General features: G+C 50.4%; 8 protein-coding genes across 8 annotated transcripts; 2 read left to right on the top strand and 6 right to left on the bottom strand.

The window, feature by feature from the left end:
• Positions 1-20: 20 nt before the first annotated feature.
• On the bottom strand, positions 21-1127 carry ACLA_021790 (D-isomer specific 2-hydroxyacid dehydrogenase family protein; the record flags this gene model as incomplete). The annotated part of the gene is made up of 2 exons (XM_001268890.1): positions 21-523; positions 608-1127. 2 exons carry the CDS (start codon positions 1125-1127, stop codon positions 21-23), a joined length of 1023 nt encoding a protein of 340 aa, XP_001268891.1.
• Positions 1128-1592: 465 nt separating this feature from the next.
• On the bottom strand, positions 1593-3848 carry ACLA_021780 (putative phenol 2-monooxygenase; the record flags this gene model as incomplete). The annotated part of the gene is made up of 6 exons (XM_001268889.1): positions 1593-2564; positions 2628-2857; positions 2911-2945; positions 2998-3479; positions 3553-3766; positions 3817-3848. The coding sequence occupies 6 exons, from the start codon at positions 3846-3848 to the stop codon at positions 1593-1595; spliced, it is 1965 nt and encodes a 654-aa protein (XP_001268890.1).
• Positions 3849-5763: 1915 nt separating this feature from the next.
• On the top strand, positions 5764-6405 carry ccpA (the record flags this gene model as incomplete). The annotated part of the gene is made up of 2 exons (XM_001268888.1): positions 5764-5778; positions 5851-6405. The coding sequence occupies 2 exons, from the start codon at positions 5764-5766 to the stop codon at positions 6403-6405; spliced, it is 570 nt and encodes a 189-aa protein (XP_001268889.1).
• Positions 6406-7265: 860 nt separating this feature from the next.
• Positions 7266-7946, top strand: ACLA_021760 (uncharacterized protein; the record flags this gene model as incomplete). Its single annotated transcript, XM_001268887.1, has 1 exon — positions 7266-7946. The coding sequence occupies one exon, from the start codon at positions 7266-7268 to the stop codon at positions 7944-7946; it is 681 nt and encodes a 226-aa protein (XP_001268888.1).
• Positions 7947-8252: 306 nt separating this feature from the next.
• Positions 8253-12644, bottom strand: ACLA_021750 (WD repeat protein; the record flags this gene model as incomplete). Its single annotated transcript, XM_001268886.1, has 7 exons — positions 8253-8759; positions 8816-9066; positions 9123-9369; positions 9433-9876; positions 9925-12204; positions 12282-12470; positions 12564-12644. 7 exons carry the CDS (start codon positions 12642-12644, stop codon positions 8253-8255), a joined length of 3999 nt encoding a protein of 1332 aa, XP_001268887.1.
• Positions 12645-13357: 713 nt separating this feature from the next.
• ACLA_021740 (Sfi1 family protein) lies at positions 13358-16711 on the bottom strand (the record flags this gene model as incomplete). Its single annotated transcript, XM_001268885.1, has 2 exons — positions 13358-16566; positions 16648-16711. The coding sequence occupies 2 exons, from the start codon at positions 16709-16711 to the stop codon at positions 13358-13360; spliced, it is 3273 nt and encodes a 1090-aa protein (XP_001268886.1).
• Positions 16712-17589: 878 nt separating this feature from the next.
• Positions 17590-20887, bottom strand: ACLA_021730 (isoleucine--tRNA ligase ILS1; the record flags this gene model as incomplete). The annotated part of the gene is made up of 2 exons (XM_001268884.1): positions 17590-20394; positions 20459-20887. The coding sequence occupies 2 exons, from the start codon at positions 20885-20887 to the stop codon at positions 17590-17592; spliced, it is 3234 nt and encodes a 1077-aa protein (XP_001268885.1).
• Positions 20888-21216: 329 nt separating this feature from the next.
• ACLA_021720 (putative intracellular protein transport protein (UsoA)) lies at positions 21217-24637 on the bottom strand (the record flags this gene model as incomplete). Its single annotated transcript, XM_001268883.1, has 6 exons — positions 21217-21297; positions 21347-23425; positions 23476-23939; positions 24006-24201; positions 24259-24309; positions 24362-24637. 6 exons carry the CDS (start codon positions 24635-24637, stop codon positions 21217-21219), a joined length of 3147 nt encoding a protein of 1048 aa, XP_001268884.1.
• Between the last annotated feature and the right edge of the window lie 395 nt (positions 24638-25032).

Below are 25032 nucleotides of genomic sequence, written 5' to 3'. Positions count from 1 at the left end.
GACCGAGCTTCGTTTCATACTCAAGCCACAACGTTGCAGGGCTGCCCAGCGCTCCATCCCTCAATCGCCTTCTTCACCATCTGAGAATAGTTGGCCAAGGTCTTCCTCGACAGCCATGCTAGATGAGGGGTGACGATTAAGTTGAGGCTTTTTGTTTCTTCTGCTAGTAGAGGAGAGTTATGTGGAGCAGCAGGCTCCTCTCGAAAGACATCTGTTGCCGCACCCGCGATGTAATTCTCTTTCAAAGCGTCGAGTAGTGCCTCTTCGTCAACGATACCTCCACGAGACACGTTAACTAAGATAGCATGCGGTGACATTGCCCTCATCTCTGGAGTTGATATGAGGTTCCGCGTTGAGTTGCTCAAAGGCACTGCCACGAAAATGACTGTGCTTTGTTTGATGACGGAATCGAATGGAACTCGCTCGTCATCATTCACCATGCTCGACGAGTCTGTAGGGTCTTTCCGCGCAGAGATGAGCACCTTCATTCCCAAATTACGTGCAAGCTGGGCGATCTTTTGACCTAGGAGTTTCTGTCAGCTCTCAATCGACTGTTTGGGCACAGCTTGCTCTGGACGATAAAAACAGTCCACAGATCCTAACTCACCAACGATCCCATTTCCAACAATACCAGCTACTTCTTCTTGACAACTAAGAGGTGGCTGACCGTCCTTGTCGAGGACTTGAAACATGACAGTTCCCTTCCGGTGCCACTCGCCCTCTCTCGTCAGCGTGTGCATGTCGAGTAATCTTCGTCGTGCAGCGAAATACAGCCCGATCGCATGCTCGGACACTGCATCCACATTTGCACCGACGGATCTGCTCACGATGATGCCTCTTCTCCTGCATGTTTCTAAGTCAATGCAGTCGGTCCCCACCGCCGCAACAGCAATGAGTTTGAGGTGCGGCGTGATTTCTGGTGAAAGGGTATGCGCATCAAAGGGAATATAGGAGAACACAACAATAGAGGCATCACGAACTCGTGAATGCAGCTCTGAGACTGAGGTCTGCTGGTAGACCGTTGTAGAGAATGTATGACCGGGCGGGAAGTGAAATTCTGGCAACGGGCAGTAATCTGCCTGGAGGAAAACAATATGATGATGTGTAGGAGATGGGATGAGAGTCATTTTCGTCTTGGGAAAAAATCTTCTATCCAGCAATGCTAGATGAATCCGATATACAGGTACGTTCGTTGGGCTTTGGAGGTTTGAAGGCTTACCCATTTCTCACTGCATCCCCGCATTATATATCTTCGCTTTGTCCACGGACTACCACGCCCTGCAAGTGACAGTCAGCTAGTGGGTCTGATAACGCTTCGGCAAGACAGTTTCCAACAGTTCTGAACTAAGCAATAATGGCAAATTTGCTGTTTGCGTCCAATTTATCTCATGGTTAGAGAACAACTCGGCAACAGATTTGGGTGGTTGTTTCAGTCAACACGATACTATTGCGCTTAGGCCACCATCCAGGAGAAATTGCTGGCGAGATCCTCACAGACATCCTCTGGAAGTGCATTGAGTCGTTCATTCTTTTACATTCTCATTGGTACCTTGGAATGCTGCTTCAATTCTACTATCAAAGGACTAAAGGAGCTATTTCTGCACATGGTTTGCGGTCTTCGCGACGTCGTTGGGTTGATGGAGGACTCCCTCAAAGTATCCGGCCAACTCCTTGACATCCTCAATGTTTCCAACCCAACCAACATGTTGATCCGGCCTCAGGATAACGAGAGCTCCTCGCATCCTATCGACACCCCAGGCGTCGTATGCTTTCCCTTGACAGTGTCTATCCCAGGCGCACTCACTGTCACTCCAAATTTGGTCATAGGCCCAGCCCTTCTGCTCATCATATGGTCTCAGCATCTCGGGAAATTCGAAAAACTCCAATGCTTCCAGCGGATTGCTATGAATGGTGACAACATCGATGATACTGTTGTTTTGCTCCCCCTTGGGCGTGAAGCGTCGAAGGACCGAACCTGATGAAGCCAAGTACGCACTGAAGGTAGAAACTCGGTGTCTCTGCTCGTCGTGACGCATGTCTCCTGCCAGAAGCACGATACGGAACCTCCCGTCGCTCTCAAACAGCCGTGTTGTCCACCAGGCCCGGCCGTCTACCTGATTGCGAACCTTGGCCGGTAAGAACCTCTCTCCCGGGATCAGACTCGCACTAAAATCTTCACTCGATTTGTGAACTAAGGGGCTGGCTCCGTAATAACAGATGTATCCGTTGGCGAAAGACATGGTCAGTTCCATTACCTTCACCAGCGTTTCGTCAGGTGATATTGCTCCGGGGCCATTCTCTTGCTGCTTCGTGAACAATGGCTGCAGACGACGATCGAGATCGATGAGCATCTGGGCGGTCTTCTTTCGCTCTAGCTCGTAGGTATCGAGGATACAACTGCGAGCGACTCCTTTTGCGACAAGCGCAAGTTTCCAACCAAGGTTGAATCCGTCTTGCATACTCATGTTCATGCCTAGGCCTGCCTTGGGAGAATGGGTGTGGATGGCATCCCCGGCTAGATGGATGCGGCCTTTACTGAAAGTCGGCGCAAGCCGTTGGCCAATCTATTATCGTCAACGCTTAGATTATTCAAACCTGCATACTCAGTCTCTCGGGAATGATCATACCTGATAGACTGTCCACCAGTCGCACACCTTGAAGTCGAAGCTGAAGGAGCCAAACATCTTCTTGGCTTTCTCACGAATCATTTCCAATGTAACAGACGACCTGTCGAAAGATGATGATGTGTTATTGACATCGTGCAGTGGGAGGTATAGGCGAACAAGCTGCTTCTCCCTGGGAATGACCAGCATGGTGCCGTATTCACTTGCCACAGTGCTCACGCACCGGATATCAGCTATAGAGAAGTCAGCTATGATTTCACTGTTTGGAGCAAGGTCATGGACTGACGGAAATCCGTGATGGGAATCATATCAACAACGCCCCTACAACAAAGAGTCAGCTGATTTCGCACGCTGGATGAGGATGAACAATTACCATATGTGCTCGGTTGTAGACCCTTCAAAGGGTATTCCCAACTGCTTTCTGGTCCAACTGTGTGCCCCATCGCACCCGATGAGATACTTGGCTTTCACAGTCTCGATATTTCCTGGTCTTTCTTTGCTCTTCTTGATAAGATCATCCCAGTCATCCGGTGTTGTGTTACTCCGGAACAAGCCATTTCGGACACCTTCGGCACCTCCATACGCCACAGATGGATTCGCCTCTTCCTCGCTGAGGGTCCTCAGAGTAACCGTAATGGGATACTCGTCGTCATTCTTCTCGAGATTACTATCATAATTTAGAGAATCGGCAATGACGCCTCTTTCGACCTCGAGATCAGAATGTTCTTTGATGGCATCCAGCATGAAACGCTCAATTCTCCCTTGGTTTAAAAGGGCATTGCCATAGGGCGAGCATGAAATATCGTTAATTGGATTCCGGTCTTGTCGCTTGAGTTTGCCAGTCTCGTCTGGTCCCTATTTGTGACTGTGTCAGTCAACCTCCTCAAGAGATTCGTGATGTTATCCGAGCCAAGGAACCCGAACTGACCCAGAATGCGAATTCTGATGCTTCACAAGCCTCATGAAGGACGCGGTGCACAAAGCCCATGCTGTCAAACAGCTCAAGCGTCCTGGGCCTCAGCCCATCAGCTTGGCCGGTGAATACTTTCGTGCCGCGCTTATCGATGATCCGAGCCTTGACGCCACAGCGTGCCATCCAGTAGGCCGCCATCAGGCCGGATGGCCCCGCGCCGATAATCAGCCTAGCTTAAGGTGAGCATCTAGAAAGGGAGGAAGGTAGCATGAGACTTACACATCAGTATAGGATGCAGATGGGTCCGACATGATGATCACGTGAAGCCCGGGCAGAGATCTGTCCTTATAATTATTGTCACATTGAGGGTACGAGCGAGCACCTCCGCTTTATACATGGCTTCTTGAGCCTCAGTTTTGTCACTTCAGCTCCGATTCGGACATTCATCAAGCTGACATCAGAGTCTCCTCTCGCGCGGAGATTATCGGCAAGCGAGATTTCCTATGCATGGCACGAGACCTGAATGGTTGACATCAAGCCTGGCCAGGTCGATGCATGAGTCGCATCGTATCAGACCACAGAGCACAAAGATCAGCCCAACTGCCAAGATAGTAGGCGCTTGGCATGGGTTCCCTGGGGGAAGCTCGATGTACTTCATCATCTCGTCGCGGTCAGACCATTCACTGTCGGCGAGAGGTCCCGTTCCGAATGTCCGTGATCTCGTACAATCACTGAGCATACGCGTCTGTGCCTTGATCTTAACTCCTCAGTTTACTATGGGATACCCTTGCAGAATGCAGTCAGAAAGATGGAAGTCTTCTGATCCAGTTGTCAAGTATACAAATGGGTGGCTGCACTATACTTGTCATCGAATAAGATGACAACGAAAGCATCCAACACCCAGAGCTGAAACAAGTCTACAGATCAAGGCAGCAGCCATTAATTTGGGCAACGGTCATGGTATTCCTCAGGCGGACAGGATGTGCTGCGCGGAATATGCCTGTGGACTCAGCTGACGTCAGGAATAACATCCGCAACAGCGCTGATCATTTAGCTAAATCTGATCCGAGAGGAGGCTTTTTCGCGAAGCAGTATCCTAATCGCTAATGATGGAGGCTTTTCAGTTTCGGATTGGCTAGTTTTCCCTACTACTACATGCTTATTCCCAGACTTGATTGATCACTTTTGCATCACTGCATCATGTCCAAGGGTGTCAGTACGATCAACCACAAGAATGAGAAATACTTCTGAGAGATGATACAGGATTGACAACCCGCCTGGAGGGGAAGACACGAGACAAAAGCTGTGCAACATATCTTGTGGTGCTGCACATGAGGCATGAATTTGTCCGCCTTCCTTACCACATGAAGACACATCAGCAAAACTTCAGAGCGACTCAATACGCAGAACCACTCAAACGACTATCAAGAGATCGCTGGACTTGTCGTTGAACAAGAATCTTGGAGAAATGTTGAGAAACGTACGCGCTTTCGGGGATACTCATGGGACACTCGGGTTCAAGCTTTGGGAAAACAAGCGATGACTCCTGTGTGAGCCCTTGGTATGCCTGGAATCTCCCCAGGTGCATTCTCAGGCGTCAACATGGGGCTTGAAATTCATCAAGGGAACACTTTTCTCCCCTGACTTAGCAGCACGGCCAGCCATTGGTCCCAGCTGCATGGATGGATATGGCCCCTTGCAGAGGAGCTGCAACAGCTTCCCCAGGACAACCTGAGGTTATAGGGGAGAGAGCTGTTGGCAATGATTAACAGGTGCAGTTTCCAAGGACTAACTACGATGGGATGCTCCTAGGGATGATCGCGTTCCCACCCGGCCTCGTCTCTTCCATCGCCCTTCATGAACCAGATACAATACATTCCACATTCAACACTCATTATTTGGATATTTTAGTCTATCGCTCTGTAGTAGTGTTGTTTATACAAGCTCATCAGACTCCTACATTCCACAGGAGGACACTACGCATCCTGGTTGAGACAAGGATGATTCTTGCAGGATAATGGAGATGATTGGCACGCTGTAACGCGTTTAAGGAATCTTCTCATGCGGCGCACATAAATACGCGATGGATCGTCCGCAAGTGCCTTTTTGCAAATTCCATTCTCCTCAGATTTCGCCATTGAAGAGGCTACTGAAGAAAATCGTCAAGGACAGACACCCCGTGTCTCCAACGTGACAGTCAAGAAGATCCGCTGTAAAGACCTCAAAATGCATTTCTCTCAGGTAAGACTCCGCTGGTTTGTCTATCGAGGTGATAATGTCAAGGAGTCAATCTGATCGCTCGCATCCTGACAGCTTTTTGCCGTGGCCTTGGCCCCCGCAGCCGTCGTTGCCCGTTCGGCAGGTTCTGCTATGGTCTCTCTCAGCTCGCTGGACGAGTGCAAGAATGGCTTCCCAGACGAACAGGGTCAGGTGCACCAACCCTCGCCCGTGGTCGCCAGTCCGTATACTTGTGAAAGAGTCGCGCTCAACCACGACGAGCTGTTCTTTGCCTTCCATGCGAAGCTGATCGGCTCTGATACCGCTTCCTACTGTAGGGGTATCAAGGTTTACGACAATGACCACTGCGATGGCTCCCCTCGGTATTTCGTTCCCTTCCATGGGGACAAGTTGGATGTGCAGGATCGCTGTGTCCACGAGGACTACTTCGATAATGATGTGAAATGGTTGGGGATCCAGCTGGATTGTGAGGACGAAGGAGAACCGAAGACTGCCAAGAAGAAGGAGGAGGAGGTAGCTCAGCCAGTTGCACCCAAGCCTGTTGCATCTCAGCCGGCTGCCCCTGCCCCTGCGCAGGCAGCACCTCAACCCGCTGCGGGTCCCCTTGGCATCATCCCGGGTATTCTGTGAAGGACATGTGATTTTCAGGGAGGATATAGGTCCAAAGGGCTGCGAAGATAACGCTGCACAGATGTTGCATGTATTCTATAATTCTGACGGAATTCTTCCTCTTCATTCGTGTTATTGAAGACCTTAATGATAATCACTTTTCGAATAGTCTATATCAGCGGCTCGTAGTTTCCCATGGCCATTGCTGTTCAGCAGCTAATGTAAAGCTTCATTATTCCGACGGAAAGACCTCGCTCCTGGTCCAAAGCGCTTCCTTGAAGTGATCGAAACCCGCTACAACTCGAACCCTGAACGCCAAACCGCCGCAATACCTGAATCTTCTCAAAGTAAAGTACGAATTCAATATGTCGATCTATTCCTCTCGGCTAGAGCTCGCCGTGATTCCAGTATCCATTGCTTGCATAACAACCCATGCTTACATCGCATCCTTCAAGACCAGGAATGGAATGCCAGCCCTCAAGCCACTTGCCGACTTGCCGTCTGCCACCATGAGCTTGGCATGCACTTGATACTGGTGTACGTACTCTGGAATGCTCGACCTGAAGGACTTCTTTAATTGTGAGGAAATATGCGGAAGGTGTTTCAAACACGTTCAAGGTTTGATGGAGGTGTCGAATGTCAAGCATGAATGCTTCAGCCAGCCATCCGAATAAATGAAATAACAGGTGTAATTGAGTAGTGTCGAGGTGATGAGATGGGGCATATAAAGCGGATACGGTATTCGTCGCTGTAGACAACTGCTCATAATCATAGCCATACTCAACGAGAAAGTCCACGATCAATAGCCCCAACCCAGCGCAGGCCGCAAAAGACATACATACACACGCCTCTATACAACAACCACCCAAACATCCACAACCATGCATCCCACAAGCGTAAGACGCCGTTCATCCAGCCATCTATCCACGTCCAACAAATCTAACATCACCCAGTTCCTCGCCCTTCTTCCCCTCCTCACACATACACCACTCGTCTCGGCCCTGACAACCGCCCGCCTCTGGGCCCAATTCTACCCCCGGTGCCCGTCCACCCCATCCTACCCCTTCGACGGCCACAAGCTACACGAGGAATACATTTCCGCCGTGAACATCTACCCGGATACCTGCGCCAGCGTCTTCGTCCCGCTCTCCTACGCCCCGGAAGTAACGCACCTCTCCATCGCCGCAGAGCTCGCCGAGCCCGGGACCAAATGCACCATTGCCGTGCATGAGGTGCCGGGGTGCGTGGACCAGCCGCTGATCGAGGAGGAGGTGCGTCGGGGCGTCGGACTCAGCGCGTGCAAGGCGCGGAACTTCATCTCGTATAACCAGGTCTGGGTGAAGATGGAGTGTGTGGAGGACAACGACGAGGAGGAGAGTGAGAGTGATAGTCAGGAGCAGCCGGTGCCGTCGCGGAGACCGGTGCATCACGATGGGTTGCACCTGCTTGCTAACAAGACGATGGCGGTGGCGAACCAGACGGCTCCTTCTGCGAATCAGACGATTGCGGGTTACGGTGGTCGTGGGAACCTGCTGCGAAGGGTTTTGCGGAACCGGTCATAAGTGCTGCAAAGTGTTGATGAATGGGCCTGGATTTATTCTGATTGCATAACCTGTTTGTTGGGGAAGCTGAGAGGCAGAGGGTTATGTGTGTGATTTACATCTTGAAATTCACGAATTCACGTCCTCATTGACTTGGTATCAAGAAAGAAGCCCGTATCGAACCATATTATACAGGCAAATTGGAGGCCAGTCCAAATGTTGCTCAATCTGCGCGCGGGTAAAAGTAGTTGACACAAACAAACGCCATATATACATACACCAGGGACGCCTCCTCGCTAAAATGGACAGGTAGAAAACCGCAAGCGCTCAAAACCCAAAGCTGTCAAGCAGAGAGTTGGCATCCGGCTCGTGGAACATCGTAGGCGGGGGTTGAGGTTTCTTTGGCTCGGTGGATGGCTCTGTCTCCTGCTGTGCAAGCTCAGTCTTGGTCGGCAAATCCGCTACCACAAGACTGCTTCTTCGTCGCAGCATCTTCCGGTAGTCGACACCGTTCTCCTGCAATCTGGCCGAGACGTCTTTGATTGTCTTGGGAAGAGGTACGCTCAGGAACTCCCAATGGCGTACCAGGTCGAGAGCCAGAAGATCGCAACCCATTCGATCATACAATCGAGCATTACGAGTGATAAAATCCCATTCGGCTCGCGCCGATACTTGGGAGGCCCCTTTCAATGTCTGCAAAGTCTTCTCCCGAAGTTGCTTGTACAACACGACCAACGCAGGGTCATTCGATAGATATGATCTCGCTTGAAGCGAGATTGAGCCGGGGCTCCCAGGTGATAAAGGTGTAGAAGGGATCAGTGTCTCGATTGGCGACTGCAATGGCCCATTTGTTAGCACCTTGGAACCAGGTATAATAGAAAAGTACTCACAATCAGAGAGCGCACAGCCATGTCGCGGCGGCCCAGCATCCAAAAGGCCCACGATGCCATCCATCTGTTTCCGTCGGACGTTGCTTCTGGCAAAACTCTTTCTTCCAAAATCTCCCTTAGGACTGGTCCACTGTCGCCTTCGTAGGCACGCGTGATCGCGATGGCAAGCTGCAGATCACCAACCTGGTTCAAGCAGACATTGGCGGCATCGCGTAAATGGTCGGCAAGAAGAAAGAAGGCTGCCGCATATTCTAGAACAGAATGTTAGAGTCGATCTAGATAATTGGATTGTACACAAAAGACTCACCAAACCTCCGTTTCCCAAGTAAAGCATAAGCATTTTTCAGAGCTGCAGTCTTCCATCGCTCTTCTTGGAAGTTATTCGCCAGTAAACGTTGGGTAGCAGCTTGTTCCCGATGCCAGGTCGCCATTCGCCAGAGACCCTGGAGGATGTTCTTTTTCCGTAGTGCTATGTAGAGTAAGGAGCAGTCGAGAGGGTTCTTTTCCTCCGTCTTGGTATATTCATTCCGTGCGACAACTTCCAATTGTGCTCGCTGTTCAATGTCAGCAGATTGAATCTTTCACGCGATGTTTTATGAGGGCACAGGCATGCTTACTATAGCATAGGTATCGGCGAGCCACATAAAAATACCGCTCTCTCTCGCAGACGTCCATTGCAATTTGCCACCAAACTGTTTGGACACGAGATCAGAAAGGATATCCTGGCTATCACTATGGTAAGCCCAAACAATCTCTCGCCAAGACACTGTATCTTTGTTCGCAACTCCCTGACTCCTCCTTAGCATATGCTGCCGGAAGAACAAAAGATAGCGAGCGGCGTTATCATCCATTGACCTTCGGTGCTTCTCGACTGTCGCCACGCACTCGACCGTATCGGCGAGGCGAAATTGTTCATGGCTGGAGAGCTGCGGTAGTGCGAACCGAGACAGATTCTCATTCAGTGCCGTGGCCGTGGTTTCATCGATGACAGTGGAAGATTCATCCAGGTCAAGGTCAGCGAACGAGGCTTGAAGTTGTTTCGAGGACGCTTGTTGTGAGATCTGCTCATGTCAGCTTGGCCTCCATATAGTCCGCATACCACTACTTACATCGTGTTCCTCATAGAAATTCTCGAGAGGCATTTCCAAAAATCCATCGATATCATCGCCTTCGGTGTAGAATTTCAGCTTGCGGTAAAGAGTTGTCAAAATCGTATGCACCAGATTAGTCTTTCCGCTCAGAATGCACTGCGCAAGGAACTGTGGATGAAAGACGGGTAGCGGACCGTTCAGGCGGCCGACAACCTCAAATAAATCAACTGAAGAAAAACCCCGAGAAGGAATTCGAAGTTGCGAGACCAAACGATCGCTGGTCGCAATCTCGTTATCGTATACGAAAAGCTGATTTCCAGCACCAATCCCGAGGTGGCCATTGCTGAGCCAGCAAGAGTCTCCAATGGGATGGGGTGTCAAATCCCGGATCCAAATCTCCCTGACCTGCGTCCAGGACGGACCAGCGTCGAGGTAGTCATAGCGCAACTGAGATAACAGAATAACTTTGTGGGGGAAGCCGACCGCCAGTACTGACTGTTTATCTGGTGTGGATGTCCAATCGAGATCGCGAATCACGTCGTGCTGCGCGAAATGCTCCTCGAACTCCAGCTGTGCACCGTTTGTATCCCAGATCGTCAGGTGGGTTCGGTCTTGATCCACCAGGGCTGCTTTCCTAGTAGAACTGCCGCTGGCAAGAGTTGGGTTTTCAATACCCGTATTCACAGTCGAAGTCAGCAAGAATTCCACTTGGCTATTCTGCTGATCAACCTTGGCCGTCCAAGTATGGAGGACACCGTGACTCGTATATGACAGTGCAATGTCTGGAGAGAAGAGGTCGAAAAAACCGGAGACGGTTGTCTGAGGGCCCGCAGGGTCAACAGGCAATATGTATGACATGTCCTCGTCAAGTCCTAAATTGAAAGTACAAAACTTTCGTAGGGAGCACTGAGTTGATTCAGTATCACCATTTGTCTGGTGGGATGCAGTTGGCAACCGAATTTCCCATGCTATGCCATTCATATCGGCGCCTATTGTTGCGATATAGACAACGTTGCCGTTCCTATCTGCCGTGGGTATCGGAAGGACGCACAGTGGTTTGCTTGAGAGTTCAAATACGGAGAAGGCAACCTGCTGAGCATGGAATGATCGGATATCCCAGACAGAGATACCGTAATGATGAAGATTGACCAAGAAGTCGCCGCTTTCGATCACGCAGCTGCGATGGATGTGCTCGTCCGAATAGAGCCAACTCTTGCGGACTAGTATTGATCGGCCATGTCGCCATTTTTGCTTCCAGATCGTGGCTTTGTTCTCGTTGGTACGAGACACAAGCGTATCACCAGCTGCATTACGGACAATCTTTTTGATCGGGTCCGTGTGTCCGGTCCAAGACGCCTTGAGGGCTATGCGATTCTTGCGCGCCATCGGGTCGAATAAAACATCAACTTGCGAGTCAAACCATTCAATTCTGCCGTCAAAATGATGAACAAGGATAGACAGCGAGTCTGCCGATGGTGTGCTCTGAAACGCACAGAGCTGAGCATAATCTTCCTCAGCAGGAAGCCCGGGGATGAACGAGAAATCCAAGCCTTCCACATGCAGGATGTTGAAGACGTTCATATTCGATTTGACTTTAGAGCCTACATCCTCCAAAGCCCAAGCAGACATGTGACCTTGCCCATCCAGCACAACGCAAATCTCCGGATTTTTGTTCGCGACTTCAATTATATGTTCCAGCGCATGGTTCTCTTTGTCCCCAGCGCTTCGCTGTACCGCCCGTTCCGTAGCAATGCAGAAGTCCCGGCTGTCGACAATGAAGCCGTACCGACGAGTCTGCTCCCTCTCATCCGTAGTCTCTCTTGGCTGTACAGAGACACCCATGTCGATTTCCGTCCACAACTGGAGGGCCGGGGGACCATGATGATCTATTGTTGCCCATACCCTGATCTTGTTATCCGCGCAAAGTGTATAGAATACATTCTCCATTGACTGCTCACGGTGATACAGCTTGCGCCAGTGCATCCCAGTCACAATGGCCGGGTGTGGAAGGTACGAGACCTCGAACCGCACATCGTCCGCGCCAAAGGAGAGCCTTCGCCAGACCTTGACCATGCGGTCGTAGTGTCCTGTTGTTACCACGAGGGTCGAATCGGGCGAAAACTGCGCGAATTTTACCGGGTTGGCAAGCTTCCGCTTCCATACAATCCGCGGCACGTCGTTCAGAAACCAGAGTCTAAGGTGTGAATTGCCCAGGAGCAGCTCGTCGGAGGAGCCCCAGCACAAGGTGCGGATTGTTTCATCATCATCTCCGCTGCGAAAGGTATGTAGGAGGGACCACTGTATGTGGGATACATCAGCGACATCCGAAGAACCCAGTCACGTAGCTCCAGAGTACACCGTCCAGAACCACTGACCTTTAACGTTTCGTGTTTGATGCCGTACGGTTGGTAGATGAAGACATCTGGCCCCCCGCATACCGCGATCCGGCCCGATGCCTCATCGATCGTCACAGCTTCAAGGGTCTTGGTATCGTCCACGTAGATGGTCTGGAGGAGCGTATGCGGACCGCCGAGGATAACCAGCGCATTCCCGGAGATGTACACCTACGTAACAACGCGCAAAGGGCCGGAGTTAGCGGGCTCTGTACTCAAGTATTGCGCCCATCTTCCAGGAGCTTGTGGATGGAATGTGCTTACCACAACGCGGAGACCATCCCACAGCGCCGTGCTGAAAGATTGGAGCTTCGCTGGGGGTCTCCCTGGCAGCACCGCCCGCATAGAGGCGGTCGTTTGTAGAGGTCGGAGTTGGACGCTGGTTGCGCTCAGAGTGGTACTACACCATTGCCAGAAAAGCGCGCAGTGTCCTCAGCGTTGGACTTTGGATGGTGTTAAATTTTCAAAAGAGTTTCGAAATAAATATGTGAGAAGTCTGGAATATGTCTGTGGTAGTGCATTCAAGAGGTGAGGAAATACGGGGGAAGCTCGAGAGTTGTTGATGTCGATTACGCTGTTTCCGCTGTTGCTCCACCACACTCCCGTGTGACCAGACAGCATACGATCAACCTTCCACGGCTCGCGGTCACCCACGACTTGGAGGATATGTATGAAATTCTGATACAATGGAATGAGGCCAGATTCTCAGAGATATGGTCTAAGATGGTGCTCGAATTCTTAGAAGGCATGCAGATGCTCGAAATCTAGATGAACACAATAATTCCATGGCGTCACTCATTATCTCTGGATAGAATCGCCTGATCATCTATCATTCATGATACATACTTCTATCCAAAATCCAACATTGTTTAACGTCAATATAAATAAATGTCCAAGAGAGCCCCAATGCACTCAATCGCACGCCGCAGATCATGCAACGAGGTATCAACAGTTTTTCTTCCCAGGCACCAGACCCAAGACAGAACTAACAAATGGCATGTACATGTACAAAGCTCGAAGACTTCAAGTCTCCCAAACAAGAAAGCAAAACGAAATTCTCAAGGTCGTCGATTTCCCGAGCCTCGTCCGTCCGTCGGTGACTCGGGGGGTTGATCGGCAAATCGTACACTTGTGCCCATGGAGCTCCCCCGACCACTGCGGCCCCGGAAACTGGAGCCGGTTCGCGTGCCCATGGCTTCCGCACGCAACAGTCGGCTAGCAAAGGGCGTGTACAAAGGCGTCGCAGGTGTCGTGGATATCTGTGCCAGAGCTTTCGCACGTGCCGCTCGTTTGGACGGAGAGGCCATGTAGTTCGGCGTGGCGAGGGGAGTGGCCGAGGCGACCTGGGGCTCTACCGCGAAGTCATTAAATCTAAAAGGGGTTTCATCCTGATACCAAGGATCAAACAGAGGTCGGTCCAATCCGTTGACGAGTGGGCCATCAAAGGTCCTGGCAGGAGTTTTCAAGGGACCCGGAACGTCACGAGCCTCCAGTTTTATTCTAGCTTTTTCCACCCAGTGACGGAACATGCTTCTTGAGTGTTTCCTCAGGTTGCGCTCGCGCATCGAGTCCGCAGTCTCTGAAGAGCTTCTGATCTGAAAGATACGCAGACTCAATTTGCGGGCCTGCACGTTGGCTCGGCTCAAACCATGCAGGCGATAAACATCACTCGCCTGTTGTGTTAGGTCACGATATTTGGTGGACTTCTCCGTCCAGCGTGCCAACTGGTCACGGGCAACTTGACGGGCATAGAATACCTCAGCCTCTTCGATTTCTTGTATTCTCTTGACAGCCGCCTCATGCCACGTTTGCAGGAGCTCCGCTGCAAGGACCAAAGTTTTGCTTCGGCACAAATCAACCGCTTGCTGTTCCAAGTCGGCGATATGTTGAGCCCTTGAATGCCAATGTGTCAGTGCCTTCAGGGCAAGATTGATCTTGATCATTCTCCGGACTTGAGCATAGGCCTCCTGGCGACGTCGCTTGGCGGAGTCCAATGTAGCCTTGTGCCATGATTTGATAGTTTTGGTCGCTAAGAAGTAGAAGCGGGCATCATGAGCCCATCCCTCCATCTTCACCATCTGTTGGTGCTTCGAATGCCAGGCCACAAGCGACTCATGCTGGAGGCGTGGCGTGTAGAATTCAGAAGCAGCCACTTCGCGTTCGCGTTGAAGGGCAAGGCGATCTCGCCAGATGATCAGCTTCGAGCGCAGGAGTTCTTCGTTTCGGTGATCCTCGTGCACATCTGCATGATGCAAAAGACGAGAGTAAGTCTTTCGAACATTTGTCACAAATGTAGAGAAGACATCACGCGTGATCCGCTGATCTCGAATTCTCTGCATCAAAAGATATCGCTCCGCGAGAATCCATTTGTACATGGTCTCCATCTTCAAACGCTCTTCTATCCGAGCAGTTAAAGCCTGGCATCGAAGCAAGTCGTTCCAAGCTGTCCAGGAGTTGCGCATGATCCTCATTCGGTCCACCTCCCTTGCTTGCCTGAGCATTTGAAGCCGCCTGCCCCACTGCGAGAAGGCAGCCTGAACGATATTTCGATCTATCTTTGCGGAGACGTTCAGGGCCACTGGACCTAATCGAGCTTGTACTTTCCATTCCTCGAATGTGTCTTCCAAGAGTCGCTTGCGTTGGATAGATTCAGCTTCTCGTTCAGCAGCAACAACAGCTTTCGATCTCTGGGACCAGATCTGCCATGCTGATGTTATGGCAGCCTGTTTCTCCCTGACTTCGATCTCATGGATCTGTTCTCGGTTTGTGCGAAACTTTCGCAACCAGTAGAGCAGGGAACGTCTCTTAAGTCGATGATCGTACCACTGTGGAGCTCGGCGATCACAGAAACTCCAAAACCATTGCCAATAAACCGCGTGTGTCAATTTCTTGTTCTGAATAGCCACAGCTTTCTGCTCTATCCGCTTCACTTCAAGCGCCTTTTTCCGCCAAATGCTGAAGGGTCTTTTCAGCGCAAACCTTTGAGCCTTCAGCTCATTCACGGCCGTAATTTCACGCCAGGCATTAAAATACTTGACACTGAGGACATGCCGACGCGCAGCAGACGATTTTGCAACCTCATCAGAAGCAACTTGGGCCCAATGTGTGAAAGCCTTTGTCATGAGATAAAGATCTCTGGCGCGTCCAGCACGCTCTTCGAGATGTTTGAAGAATCTTTCTGTCTGAGCTGCGCGACGTTTGTCTCGAATAATCGTATGCCATGTCTCGAAGGCTTGGCGCACGAGTGTTATTCTATCGCGATTGACTGCCACAACTTCCATACTCTGGTGAGTTTGTCGCATCTGGACCGCCTTCTTCAGCCACTGGGTCAAAATACGTCGAGATATTGCGCGCTGGCGATACATGTTAAACGTGGAGGCGTCCCGCAGCAGATCAGAGAGCGATGGTCTATACAGCATCTCCAGTGGAGCTTGCTGCTTAGAATATGGAACATTATCGTCATGTTGCGCGGATGCCTCTGACTCTTCGCTGTCTTCATCCGAGGCCATCGAGGCTGTAGAGCGAGGGCCGCGCGAAGCTGAGGCTTGCGCCATTCTCTCCGAGCGGTCTTGGTCAACGGCGGACCTAGCATGTTTCCCACTGGATGGTGGTGAATCGCCCTGTTTACTCTTTTGAGAAGCGAGCATGTCGAGTCGATTCATGAGCTTCCGCCCGACATCAACAAACTCCGCCATCAATCGAGTTCTGTCGGATGATGGAGGTTTTCTCTGTGCTGGCGCCGGTGTCAGCGGAGGCGCGGGCTCCGGAAACTCCTGTTTCCCGGTCTGTAGTCGCGACATCGAGGAGCGGGAGCTCGGACGGTTGGCGAAGCTTCTTTGAGTAATGTCATCGCCGATATCATACATCGAATTGAACGATGCGCGTCTCCGCCGCGTCGTCTGTGTGGTATCTTCCTGCACGGAGACATCACGATCATGGCTAACCCTTTGGTGACCCCGGCCCTCAACTGAAAGCTCGAAATTTTCATAAGTGTCGTTTTCTTCAGTCCGCGTATCATCGCCGCCAACCTCAAGAACGATTCCCATCTGGTCAAGCAGGTTCTCGAATTTGTCGAATAGAGAACCACCTACGACTTCTTTGCTTCCCATCTTGAAGAGGAAGCGCATACAGGCATGGCCTGGATCCACGTCCACCTCATGTTCCGCAACGACTTCATCGTACGCGTTGAACAATGCCCTGAACGGAAGTCGCTGGGCATCCGGATCCAGCTCCGCGCGGGAAACAATCTGATACAGGAGACCGACATCTTTAGATGCAAGGGACGGTTGTCAGCCGAAGTCACCAAGTCGCAGAATTGCGACGGACAAACGAGAACAAAAGCGCTTACCTTCGTCTGCGAGCGCCGGGGTTTCCAAGGACAAAGCTCTACGCTGAGGGGGATTCGGAGGCATCGATAAGTCCGCGACCTAGGGCGCGTTCTTCGCAGATCGGTCATGGAGGCGGAAACCCAACTCATTCATTGCGGGACGCAAAGATTGGGTTGGTAGGACAAGAGTCTGCAGTGTCCAAACCTGCGAGTGTTTTAAATTTCCCAAAAAAAAATGAAACAGAGAGAGAAAAAGGCAAAAGAAGCCAATCGCTATCGCAGGCGGCGCAATGGCATAGTGTACCCAATTTTGTCCCCAACTCTTGAGTTGTTTTGTTCGTGTCGCGCCGAGCCAGAGGGAATGTGTACATCAGGTGATTACGAGCTTATGTAATCCGTCGCCCTGGAATCCATTCCATATGGCACTCCGAATTGCATCACCGCCGAAGAGCTTGTCGTAGATAATAGTCGAACACAACACATAAAATGCCGTCGACAAGGACAAGACCGATTGAGAAGTTTGCAAAAGCTGCTTCCAAGTGCTCCGTGGAGGTACAGTCATGACCTATCCAAAAGAGCTCATCGCCGGTATGCATGCTGACTGTCCTCCAGGCAGCTGCTTATGGCAAATGCGTTGTTGCTGACTACAATGCGGTGCACAAGGATATGTGTGCTAAAGAGTTCATGAGATTGAAAGACTGTTTCCTGGTACGAGTATCGTGGACTTGTTTTGGTACAAGATGGCTGACTGGGGGATTGACAGGCAGCATCAAAGAAGATCTAGAAGGTTGAAGCCAGGAATTGTACTGGGTCTGGCGTCAGGGATGTTCATTTCTAGAGCAAGTTTATGGCGTGAACCGGGTATCATATGCTGAAGAGATTCGTAAACATGATTCATTTTTATAGAAATATAAAGTCTTGGCTATCTTCACGTGGCACATTTCCGTCTAATTCATCCCAAAGCTACAGCTTGAGCAACCGCAGAAGGAAGGTTGCCTTCTGAACCTCCTGCTCCTCCTCCATAATGAGAGCCTCCTTCTCTTTACCGGAGACCTTGCCATCGACAACAGTCAATTGATCGAGCGGCCGGCGCACGGCCTTCTCAATGGCCTTGGCCTGAGTTTCGAAAGCCTCACTGATACCGACGCTATCGGGGTCAGAGAGAACAGCGTACTCCATCCTCACGTCATCAGTAGGGACTAGTCCAGCCTTCTTGCGCAGACGTTGCAGACGGTTGATGATCTCACGACCCAATCCTTGTTGGGCCAATTCTGGGTAGAGGTTGGCGTCCAGGATGGTCAACAAATCAGCATCGGTGTTGGGCTCCATCCCTTCAGATGCTGCATCCTCCTTGAGACCCCGCTTGACGACAAGATCACCTTCAACAAGTTCGATACCATCGACAAGGATCTTCTTATCAGCAACAAATCTCTTAACATCATCGCTGGTGAGGGAGGGCAAGGCCTTCTTGACCTTCTGGGCGTCCTTCTTCAGCTTCTTGCCCAGGGTGGGCCAGTCGGCACTAACGCTGTACTGAACGTTGTATTTGGCCTCATCGGACGACAAGACAAGTTCCAGGACGTTCAATTCCTCAAGGATGTAGCCTTCCAATGACTTCACGTCATCCAAGTATTGCTGATCCTGGTGAATGACAACCAGCGTCTTAAGAGGAGACTTCAAGCCGATTGACCGGCGCTCACGGGAGATACGAGCCATTTCGATGACCTTCTGCATGCGTGCCACTCTCCTCTCCACAACTTCATCGAACAACTCCTCGCGCACTTCAGGGAAAGAAAGGAAGTGAACGCTACGGCTGTCTTCACCACGGAGGGACTCGGGAATGTGGGGGAGAAGCTTTTGGTAGATGGTGTCGGTGATGAAAGGCGTGAAGGGGGCGAGACCTCTAACCAGGGTATAAAGAATCTCGAAGAGAGTGTTTAGAGCATGCAAAGTATCATTAACACCGTTCTCGCCCTTCAAACGCTTTCGGTTGAATCTGATGTACCAGTTGGTTGTGTTGTCAATCAACTCAAGCAACCGAGGAACGACGGTGTACAAGCGGTAAGCCGCCATCTCCTCGTTGACAAACTTGAGAAGACTCTGGCAACTTGCCAGAATCCAGCGGTCCATGACGTTAGTGTTAGTGGCTTCCGCCTTGGGGTCGAAGGCAAAATCCTCGCCATTGTTCTTTTTGAAGAGAGCCGCCTGGCCCTCAAAGAATTTGTAGCTGTTCCACAGAGGGAGAAGAACCTTTGCAACAATCTCCTTGACGCCAGCCTCCTTGAACCTAAGAGGTTCGGCACGCACAACGGGAGAATTGATCAAATAGAGACGCAGGGCATCCGAGCCGTACCGCTCCATAATCAGCGTAGGATCCGGGTAGTTCTTCAGTCTCTTCGACATCTTCTTTCCGTCTTCAGCAAGGACAATACCATTCACGACGCAGTTCTTGAAAGGAAGCTTGCCGAAGAGATGTGTACCCAGAACAGTGAGAGTGTAAAACCAACCACGAGTCTGATCCAGACCCTCAGCGATGAAATCACCAGGGAAACTCTTCTCGAACTGTTCCTTATTTTCGAAGGGATAATGCTGGGAGGCATAGGGCATGCTACCGGACTCAAACCAGCAATCAAATACCTCACTAACACGACGAAGGACACCCTTGCCTTGCTTGCTGGGGATAGTGATCTGATCCACCTTGTCCCGGTGAAGATCAGTGATTTCTCCTTCATAGCCGCTCAATTCCTTAAGCTCCTCAATACTGCCTACAGCCACAACCTCTTTGAAGTCATCGCTGACCCACAAAGGAAGCGGTGTGCCCCAGAATCTGTTTCTCGAGATGTTCCAGTCACGAGCATTCTGGATCCAACTAGCGAATCTCTTCTCCTTGACGAACGACGGAACCCAGTGTGAACCTTCGATACCTTCCAGCATTTGAGGAATGATGGGGCCGATCTTGACAAACCAGGATGGCACGGCGCGGTAGATCAGAGGTGTGTCAGAACGCCAGCAGAATGGGTAACTGTGAGTAATCTGGCTATCGACAATCAGACGGCCATTTCCCTTCAGGTGCTTGATGATAGCCTTATCGGCAGCTTTGACATGCTGACCCTCGAAGTCACGAACTTCTGCTGTAAAGCAGCCTGTCGCGTCGACAGGGTTGGGGGGCAGACGTGTCTCGCTGATGACGCCTCCATCCATAGCAACCTTGTAATCGTCCTCACCAAAGGCAGGAGACTGGTGGACAATACCAGTACCATCCTCAGCGGAGACATATTCGGCATTTAGCACACGGAAACCGTGGTCCTTGAATTCATCGTAAAAGTAATCAAAGAGGGGTTGGTACTTCCAATCCTTCATATCAGCTCCTTTAAACCGATCCACAATCTTGAATTTGGCCTTCTTGGGGTCTTTGTAAAGTGTGCGGAGGAGAGATTCGAGAAGAACGTAGTGCTTGCCAGAAGCTTCGTCAAGAATCTTGATGTACTCGAAACCTGGGTTGACAGCGAGGGCCACGTTAGAAGGCAGGGTCCAAGGTGTGGTTGTCCATGCGAGAAGGCAGGTTTCCGGATCGTTGACGAGAGGGAACGATACAACTACGGCAGGATCTTGGACATCCTTGTAGTTCTGTTGCGCTTCGAAGTTACTGAGGGGAGTATTAAGGGCCGTCGAGTAAGGCATGACACGGTAACCACGGTAGACGAGGTCTTTCTCAAACAGCTGCTTGAAAACCCACCATACCGACTCCATGAAGCTCGCGTTCATGGTCTAATTTGTCAGTATCCAAGAATATCCAGGGATAATACACAAAATGATTGGCGGGGTGACCAACCTTGTAATCATTGTCAAAATCGATCCAGCGACCAAGTCTCTCGATGGTCTCGCGCCATTCAGAAGCAAATCTCATGACAATGGCTCTGCACTCCTCGTTGTACTTCTCAATACCGAGTTTCTCGACAGCCTCCAAGCCCGACATTCCAAGCTTCTTGTCGATTTCATACTCGATGGGGACACCGTGGGTATCCCAGCCGAATCGTCTCTCCACGTAGTATCCTTTCATCGACCAGTACCGAGGAATAATATCCTTGATAGTCGAGGCCAGCAAATGGCCATAGTGAGGAAGGCCAGTCGCGAAGGGAGGGCCATCGTAGAAAGTGTAGGGTTTGCGACCACGGGAAAGCTCGACCTGCCTCCCGAAGGCATTGATCTCCCTCCAGTTCTTGAGGATGAGTTCCTCCTCAGCCGGGAAATCAATGGACATGACGGGCGAGCGGACAGTCGTCAATCAAATGGCTGTCAGTGCAGTGCAGTCTGTGCCAGGAGCGAGGGATAGGCCGCGGGGTAGATAAAAAAAGGATAATATTGAGCGGTAAGTGAGTCAGACCCCGCGGGCCGAGTTTTTGCCAAGTTTTTGCCTGATTTTCAAGGCATAGTATCGCCTATAGATACAGAAAGTAGAAGAGGCTTGAACAAATGAGTATACAAAGGTATGGGCAATGGTTGAAGGTATCTGGCATTGTGATCAAGATGCAATAGGCTATATCGTCTAAGTCTCATCTAAGCGTAGCATGCCTGCTTGGCTTAGCGGTCTCATTCTTCGTCCTCATCCTCCTCTTCCTCTTCGTCATCCTCAGCCTCAGATACTTCCTGTCCAAGGTCTTTCAAACGTTTCTACAATATCTTAGTATTCTTCCTGAAGCTGGAATGCGGAATCACATACCTTGTCTTGGTTTCTCTTTGCCTCTAGATCTCCGAACACTATCAGAAGATCTTCGAGCTCTGACTGTGCAGCCTTGCGAGCTTCCTCTTTCTCCTTCGCCTCTGCCCTGGCCTTTTCAAGTTGCGCCTGAAGTTCCCTGAGGGCTTCTTCGGATTTGTGCGCATCTGCCTCGGCCTTCTTAACCCTGCTCTTGGCGTCCTCGGCCTGGTTTTCCAGTTTCGAGCACTTGGAAGAGTAGTCGTCATGTAAGACTTGGAGATCTTTCTTCGACTTCTCCATGGCAGATTCAAGCTCTGATTGTAGGGATTGAGCTTTTGCTTGAACGTCGCTAATCTTTGTATTATGCTCCGCTTGCAGAGTTTCATTCTTGGCTTTCAGATCAGCAACCTCAGTCTCATGTTCTTTCCTGGCTGTTGCAAGTTCAGACTGAAGATTTTCAGTCGCAGTCTTCAGATCAGAAATATGATCAGCATGCTTTGCCTTGCTTTCATCTAGTTCTGATCGCAGACTTTCAATTAAACTCTGAAGTTCCCTGACCTCAGCCGAATGCCGTTCTCTGAGCTGGTCTGCTTCCGATTTCAGAGACTGAATAGTCGTCTGAAGATTACCAACATGGCCTGAATTCTCTTCTTTGACATGAGCAAGCTGCGATTCCAGCGATCGGATTTTTTTGTGTAAATCAGCAACCTCGGCGTCATGAAGCTGTTTCATTTTCTGGCTCCGTCTCTCATATTCGGCTGACGATTCTTTTAATTGGTTGTCAATAGCTCGAAGTTGTTCGCCATGCTGTTTCAACAATTCCTTCTTGGCATGTTGGTGTTGTTCTTCTAAAGCTGACAACTCCTGCTCGTGGTGTCGCTGAAGTGATGCGTTGATCTGTTGAATCTTGGAAGCTTCCGAGCTACTCAACTCCTTGGTTTTCCTATGCTCAATCTGCTCTTGCTCAAATTTATTCCGTAAACTGAGGATGTCAGATTCGAGCTTCTGCACAAGTTCACTTCGCTCCTCCAAGTCTGCCCTTAACGAGTCGACCAATTCGCGTGAAATTCCTCGCTGGACGCCATTCGTGATGATTGATACTTCAAAGCCAGGTTCGCGATCAATAGCACGAATTAGTCGACCAAAGTTATCTTTCAAGAAATCGATGAAGGTCCTGTCGAAGAAGATTTCAGGTAAACCCGCGTCGAATAGTCCTCCAACGGTCTGTGGTAAAACTTCAAAGTCCCTGACTAGAGGCGATTCTCGGAGCCGAGTAATCTTGTCGATGAACTGCTCTCTTCCCATTTGTTCAATCAATAATTTGTACAAGGTAGCACGGGGGATAGGGGAGTCTTTTGTAGAGAACTCATAAAGAATGCCCAGCAAAATCGTGCTCAGACCAGACACGAGTACATTGGAAACGCCCCGATGCTTGGTCTCTTGCAATAGTGTCTGGATGCTGCTTCCCTCTCCGAGAAAATCATTGACAGCGTCTGGCTCCTCGAAAAGCCATCCACAAAGCAGCATCAGATATCCTATTGTGATGCGCTCATCATCGCCTCTTTGAATCCCAGTAATCAGATTTCCTACTATTGTTTGGATGCAGGTAATCACCTCTTCGCCACTTTCGGCATCGCCCTCCGTCACCTCCATGGCAACTGCTTTCGCTTCGGCATTGTCGAACACCAAGTGAAACATCAAGACAGAGGCTATCCACACCTGATACGGATCGGCATTTCCCCGAGCCTCTGGCGGCACAAGCAAAACGGACAGGATATTCGGGATCTGATCTTGACCGCTGATATGTCCGTCAATGGCTCTCCTCAACACATGAACCCGGATTCCCACGTGGTTTGCGAAAAATGCCTTGATACATTCGCAAGCAGCAAGGCGGGCGTCCAATACTTGAATCGAAGCTGGTTCAAGACTCAATTTGAGAAGAGCTTCAATGACATTGACACGCTGAACCCCATGGTGCGCTTTATCGCCGTTAGCCGCTTCATCCCGGTTAGATTGTCGACCCCATGTGACTTCAATGTCCGCGAATCTTTCCTGCAGTGACGAGTTTCCGCGGATTAAGTCGGCACACGTCGCTAACGCCTGCACGGGTCAGTCAAAGGAAACGCCATCGGAAACGGAGGTGAGCGAACCTTAGATGTGACATTGACATTGAACTTCTGACCAAAAGCTGCGCTCAAAACTTGCTCCATTACCCCATTGTTCCAGAATGCCGTCTGGTTGGCAGGAGTGTTAACCCCACCCTTCACAAGGAAGAGCTGGATAATGACCAACAAGCCCCAGATGTTTTTATCGCGCTGAGCATGCGCCCACTGGGCAGCATCCTCAGTTGAGTCCTCATCCTTGTTCACATCGGCAAGCAACTTTGCCAATCTCTTTATGCAGCCAGTTTCCCGGAAGTGGGACTGGTTCGATACATTAAGCCGTAGAAGATTGGCCAGTAGTGACAAGCAATCTTCCACAACCTCCAATCCATGTGTCAAGCCACCTTCGTTCTCGATTAGGGATAAGGTCACATCAAACGCATTTTCAAAGGCAACGAGTTTCTGGAATTCCTCGGAGGCAGGCGTCAAGGCAATGAGAAGGAGTAGCGCTTCTATAGACGGGCAAAGCATGTCAATTAGGCACACAGGTTCATACACTATACACATATCCATCTTACCGTTGCGAATCGGCTCTCTACTATCTCCCATTGCACCGACAAGCCTGGGAATACCGAGCGGAGCTGTGAGTATGCATTCTTGCGTTCTTTCTGGGCGAGCACTGGATATCTGGAACATCAATTGTAACGAGTATAGCCGGGAGTAGAAATCCCGGGTATCAAGCAGATCTAGAAGTGCGGTGATATTGTCTTGTCGCTTTCACTTCATTAGCCATAGAAGCAACGCTTCATACCACGTTAAACCAGTTCATACCTGCGTAAATTCATCCGCAAGCCAGAGAGCAATTTCGTCAGACGCTTCGGGCTATAAGCTACATTAGCAACACCCGGTGGGCAAATCGAGGTACGTAACGCACACTGCTCTCGTCCGGAGAGAATAGCATCAACAAGGTCTCCAGGACCACCTTGATTGTGTCCACATCTTCTCGATCATTTCGCAAGCTGCTGATCAACGGTCGCAGCGCTCCGGATGCAACTGAGGCGGGATAAATTTTCGAGAAGCTCCTTAGTCCTTGGATAGCTGCACGTCGGTCCTCCAATAAAGTCGCACTCTGGAGTCTACTACTGAGAGTATTGATAGTGTCCGTTGCCGTTTGTTTGGCCGGCGCCTGTGATTCGAGGATTCGGAACATCGCAACTTGTTTCTCGCTGTATCATGGTCATCGCCGGCCGGGGGCGTAGCAATATGTAGGCATTGAATAATTTGACGAAGTAAATTCACTTCTTTAGCTGAGTTGTCACCATTTCCAGCGCCCAGTGTTGGTCTGGGGGCACCAGCTGTCCTGTGGCTCAAACAATCAATGCCAAGCGGCCACTAAGACTTCCGGAACCGCGACCAAAAAAGCGCCGAAAACCCGGGTTCATCGTTATCGCAGAGACTTTCAAACAACTGCCCTTACATCTACGCGCGGTTTGCTTGATCTTTCCTTCGCACGATTGCGATTTTTATCATTTTGGAGGACCTTCGACTTGGTGTAATATAAGTGAACGAGAAAACCGTCACATATTGTACAGGGGCCTTTATCTG

This window comes from Aspergillus clavatus, genomic scaffold (assembly GCF_000002715.2).
Source record: "Aspergillus clavatus NRRL 1 1099423829805 genomic scaffold, whole genome shotgun sequence".
Classification (NCBI taxonomy): Eukaryota; Fungi; Ascomycota; class Eurotiomycetes; order Eurotiales; family Aspergillaceae; genus Aspergillus; species Aspergillus clavatus.
Note: the sequence above shows the minus strand (reverse complement) of the source record. Positions and strands in the feature narration are given on the sequence as shown.